Here is a 6000-nt window from a genome sequence, read left to right as displayed (position 1 = left end):
TGGGTTTTCTCAGTTTCTCTTTTTTTAACATAGTATTTTTCATTCATAATCTGATTGTAATTGGTTTCTTTTGAATTACATTCTGTTATTATAACAACTGATTTAGAACAATTATTAACTAATAAAGGAATAAGGTAAAATTATTTCATTTACAAATCCTTATGGTATACCGTATACATAAATAGAGAGAGAGCACGATAGAAACATATATATGTACGCGTGCTTGTGTGTATGGAGACAGATTTCTACCTGTATGACAAACTCAACATTGTGAGGAACGATAGATTTGGAGGGTGAGAGAAGGATTCTTAGTTTAAAAGTTTGAATTTTTCCAATTATTGGTTATATTCTGATCAATTTAATTAATTTTTCTTCTTCAAGTACTTGTTATATGAGCCTGACCTCGTCACAAGGAGGAAGAACAATCATCGAAAGAACAAGTTCTCACAATTCAATAAAGAGAGTTCTCTTCGTTCCTTTTCCCTTCTCCCACATATATATATTTTTTTACTTTTCCATCAACAGAGGTGTCTCATACAAGTTCGGGAAACCTTGAGGTGATGAAATTCTTGAAAATGAGTTTCAATTTTGAAAAAATGTTAACGTAAATGTCAAAAGAAACCCTTTGGCATCAGTTGAGGCACTGAATACGGTTATACTATTAACTTTAAACACATCCTTCCCCCTCCTCCCAAAATGGCAGAATACAAATTCATTTATCAATAAACATAAAATCAATATACTAGAAAAGACAATGGAGAGGGATGGGCAGACATTACCAAAGTTGAACATCAAATGACTCCAAAAAGATGCTATCAATCTTCTAAAGGTTCAACAGAAATGATAACCTTACTGAAGCCACTTCCAACAATATAAACAAATATATTAATCCCAAAAAGTTAAAGCAAGGTCACACGAGTTAAAACACAGGCCGGATGAATTGCAAGATGTTAGTCCAAACATTGACCTCCACGCGAACAAGCAAAGGAACCTAGTCAACTCCCAAATGTCCAAGTTTAGAATTTAATGCCGCAAGTATCTTCCTTCTTGGACCCTAAAACAGTAAAAGTGAACATAAAATGAGCAAGAGACTAAAATTTTTGAGGGCGAGAGTCAAATTTCTTGCTGATATTAACAAAAAGAAAATGAAAAATAAATAAATAAATAAAAAAGGGCATTTCCTAAATCACAACCCATAAAACCAATGATCCACAAATATAGAGACGCTGCCAACTAGCGGCTGAAAGAGATTCAATAAAGCCACACATGTTTTGATCTTCATCTAAGCAGGGCGTGGAGAAGCATATGGTCCACCCAACAAATTATTGTGGGACCTAGATGGGTTGGTTGTTGGATATGGTCTGAATATCAACATATGGGATGACTTTTTGGTCCCCGGTCTTGAAAAAAAAAAAAAAAAAAAAAATTATAATGTTGCCAGAGTAGGGCAAGAAATGTTCTGCTTCTTCTGGGAATGCTCTAATATCAAATTGATGTAGAACCAAAAGAAAAGAGAGGAGAAGAGAAGAAAGATAGGAGAGGGAAAGAATATAGAGGGAGAAAATCACCATATCAATATGCTTATTAATTAATAATCATCAAACAGTGTCCAACTCAATGTACCAAGCCCTACATATATAGCAATGAAATAAAACCCTAATCAAACACTAATACCAAATAAAAACCTAAAATAAGGACTCGTTTGGGGAAGAATTCGAAAGATTTGTTTTGCTTTTTTTAGCTGAAAACACATAAATGTACATAAAAAGGTTCTTTTTTTTGGGGGGGGGGGGTGGTCCAAAACAATCGGAAATCATGTTTATAAGTTAACTCGATGATTGTGGCAGATTTATTAGGTCTTCATTATAGGTTAATGTTAAGTTTTTTATTTAGGGATTTGATTTTTATTCTGATTTTATTTTTATTCACTTTCAATATTTGTAATTTTCCTTTTATATATAATGATTGATAGTGAGGCTCTCAAATTGAGAACGCCAATTTTACCAAGTTACTTTTTGGTATCAGAACCACTTATCATATAATTCAATTTGGTATCAGAGCCACTGCCGGAGATGGCAGCATAAGCATCATCTCCGGCGGCGGTCTAAGGTTCAGCCACCACGCCATCTCAAGGCATCATTTTTTAAATTTCTCTTCCGTCGTTTGATTTTGTTGGAGCTTTCTGTTTTGTGTTGTTTAAGGTTTATGTTTTGTTGGAGCTCTCTGTTTTCGCCCAAGAGAATATTGCACGGCCTTTTTCCTGGCGTTGTTCCAGTATTTCCAGCTTTGTTTCTCTTTTTCATCTCTCGGATGAATCGATCCAGTATATGGAAGCTCTCCTCCCAGGTGGTCCAAAACAGTCGGAAATCATGTTTATAAGTTAACTCGATGATTGTGGCAGATTTATTGGGTCTTCATTATAGGTTAATGTTAAGTTTTTTATTTAGGGATTTGATTTTTATTCTGATTTTATTTTTATTCACTTTCAATATTTGTAATTTTCCTTTTATATATAATGATTGATAGTGAGGCTCTCAAATTGAGAACGCCAATTTTACCAAGTTACTTTTTGGTATCAGAACCACTTATCATATAATTCAATTTGGTATCAGAGCCACTGCCGGAGATGGCAGCATAAGCCTCATCTCCGGCGGCGGTCTAAGGTTCAGCCACCACGCCATCTCAAGGCATCATTTTTTAAATTTCTCTTTCGTCGTTTGATTTTGTTGGAGCTTTCTGTTTTGTGTTGTTTAAGGTTTATGTTTTGTTGGAGCTCTCTGTTTTCGCCCAAGAGAATATTGCACGGCCTTTTTCCTGGCGTTGTTCCAGTATTTCCAGCTTTGTTTCTCTTTTTCATCTCTCGGATGAATCGATCCAGTATATGGAAGCTCTCCTCCCAGGTTAAGAACCCATATTTGGGGGTATCCTCTTAGCATTTGACATGTGCTAAGGGTCTCTCGATGCTATTTGTGCCTTGTTTAGGTTGTCGGTATGTTCGGTAGCATTGTCCTTTACCTTGTTGGGATGTCGGTGTGTTCGGTAGCATCATCCTTTACCTTGTTGGGCTGCCGATGTGTTTAGTAGCATGGTGTTCACCGTTTCCACATCTCCAACAGTATTGTTGGCACAAATGCCTTTAATTTACACCTCTTACTATTTTGATGATTACAAACAAAGATGAAAAGTGCATTTAACATATCTATATTGAGATGCAGCAAAACAGGATCATCATTAAGAACAAGGCATGGAAACACCATGGAATGGAAAGCACAAAGGAGAGCGTATATATCATCAGCAGGGATAGTATAGAATAGTGAGAGTAGATTATATGCAAGGCAAGATAGTTTATAGCCTTTGGTTTAAAGCTCAAACTGTCATTCATCTTGCATCATTTCATACTTCATGCAAACTAAGTAATCTTACTCAAACTAACCGATCAGATGGCTAAAGTAACCGATCAGATAAATGAATCAAATGAAAAAATATGGTGTCTGATGTAATCGATCACTTCAGTCATGTAACCGATCAGATTGATCCAAGTGATTGATCAGATCACCTCATAGTATCGATACGATGCCAAAACAGTGAAGTTTCAAATTTCTGAGACAGCATGTAACCGATCACTTCATCTATGTAACCGATCAGATGAAAGGATGTGATCGATCAGATCACTCCATCGATAGGATGAAGAATCCAATGAACTTGAAAGTTTGTGATTTAACCAAGTGATCGTTCAGATCAATTGATGTAACCGATAACATGATTCAAAACTTAGAAAGTGCGGGGAAATAGGATCTAATCCTACCGATCTGTTCCATTATCTAACCAATCAGATGCTCCAACTGCCCAAACAGATGAAGCATGTGTCCGATCACTCAAGACCAAGTCATCACACAGATGACTCATGTGATCGATCAAATGGGTAAAAAGTCAGATTTCTTTTGCCTGTAACGGTATTCTTGGCAAGGCTTTTAAATCCTATCTAATGCCATATGAACCTCTATATAGACACATCAAGGTTTTGATTATAATATACTTCTTACACTTCGAGAGAAAAACCTTGTGATCATAAAGAAACTTGCATTGATCATTGTCTCATTCATATCATTTAAGCTTTAAACCTTTCACTATATTCTAAATCTACAATAGGCGTGTGAGCTTTGATCTGCGTATCAAATTCAAAGAGTTTCTTTGTTATTCAATTGTGTCCTTCAAAATATTGTTGTACAGGTTGCTGTAACCCAGAAGAAGTCTAAGAAAGAGGTTTGTTCTCTTAGCAAGAAGATTCAAAAGCGGTGTGCTTCTTGTACCGGTTTGCTCTCCACCCTTAAGGAGAAGCCATATTGGGTTTTGGGAAGTCTCAGGAGGGATCTGAGCCGAGGAGTAAGAGTTTCCGAACCTCGCTAAATCTTGGTGTTATGAGTTTGCTTGTCTCTCTCTTTACTTTGCATCTTAATTAATATTAATTGTTTTTCAATATCTATTTTTGAAAAACAAACTCATAACACTGACCTAATCTCTAGCATAAAGATCTAACCATCTTAGAGAATCGATCATCGCTAATGTTAACGGTACCACTGACCTCGTTGGTTTGATGGAACCAACTATAGTTATTAGAAAAACAGAATGAGGGATTTTCTTCAAGCTATAGATTATCAAATTTGGCATGTTATAATTAATGGCCCTTGTATTCCTATGAAAGAAGTAGACAAAGTCAATAAGCCAAAAGAGTTGAGTGAATGGAATGACACTAATTACAAGCTCATCTCCATTAACGCAAGGGCAAAGGTAAACTTAAATTGTGCCCTTAGCCCCTCTGAATATAATAGAGTTTCAACGTGTAACACTGCCAAAGAAATTTGGTATAAGTTAGAGATTACCTATGAAGGCACCTTTGAAGTTCGTGAATCTAGAATTGATCTACTCATGCATCAATATGAACTTTTTCTTATGAACGAAAATGAATCTATTAGTGATATGTTTATTCGATTCACCGACATTATTAACAATTTAAAGCATCTTGGTAGAAATATCTCTCTCTATGATATTGCAAGGAAAATTCTCCGCAAGTCTACCTACCAAATGGGATGCTAAGGCTGTTGCAATTAAAGAAACACATAATCTCAACACGCTTAGGATAGATGAACTTCTTTGATCCCTCCTCACCTGGGGAATAACACTAAAAAGTAGAAAGGGCGAATCAAATCAAAAGAAGGGTTTGGCTCTTCAAGCTGCCAACTATGACGACATGGATGAATCTATTGAGAAAGAAGATGAGGATATTGCTCTCATTACTCAAGCCTTCAAAAGAATACTTCAAACACGAAAACTTAAACAAAGAAATCCAATGAGAAAAGGTGAATCCTCAAATGGACAAAACAGAAGGGAGAATCCAACATGCTTTCACTGTGGAAAGCCTGGACATTACAAATCCGACTGTGCCAAGTACAAAATCTTCCAAGAGAATAGGAAAAAGAAGGCAGCCATGCAAGCTAAATGGGACGGTGATGAATCTGATGCCTCTGAAGGTGATGACGAAATAAAGATTGCAAATCTCTATCTTATGGCTTTTGATGATGAGGTATCCTCTAATTCTGAATCTTATTCAAATTCTCTTCCGTCATATGATGATAATAGTAGAATCATACAATGACTTGAAAGATGTTTTTAAAGACCTACATGACGAATTAAGGAAATCAATGCTAAAGAGTGCATCTATTAAAAGAGAAACTTCCATCCTCTCTCTCAAACTGTCAAAGGTTGAAAGATAACTTGTCTCCCTCAAGGAGGAAAAGGAATGTTCCCTTTTAACAGAAATATCGTCTCTTGACCTAATCTTAGAAAATGAATGTCTAAAAAGAACCATTGAAGATCAAGTTGACATTTTGGCAAAATTCACCCAAGGTAGAGAGAATTTAGGAATTACACTTGGCAAAGAGCAAGATACATTTTCTAAAGAAGGTTTAGGTTTCAGCTCTTATCACAAGGATGCCCGTCTAC

General features: G+C 36.0%; 1 protein-coding gene across 1 annotated transcript in view; it reads right to left on the bottom strand.

Annotated features, from left to right (window-relative positions):
* Positions 1-697: 697 nt before the first annotated feature.
* Positions 698-6000, bottom strand: part of LOC132269575 (uncharacterized) — a 38900-nt gene continuing 33597 nt past the window's right edge. The window contains exon 6 of the mRNA XM_059770813.1: positions 698-1054. Within this exon, the coding sequence (XP_059626796.1) occupies positions 992-1054 (63 nt within the window). The 3' untranslated portion in view covers positions 698-991. The remainder of the gene's footprint in view (positions 1055-6000) is intronic.

The sequence above is a fragment of the Cornus florida genome, unplaced genomic scaffold (assembly GCF_030987335.1).
Source record: "Cornus florida cultivar Cherokee Brave unplaced genomic scaffold, ASM3098733v1 CherokeeBrave_3.0.0_Hap2_Chr08, whole genome shotgun sequence".
Taxonomy (NCBI): Eukaryota; Viridiplantae; Streptophyta; class Magnoliopsida; order Cornales; family Cornaceae; genus Cornus; species Cornus florida.
Note: the sequence above shows the minus strand (reverse complement) of the source record. Positions and strands in the feature narration are given on the sequence as shown.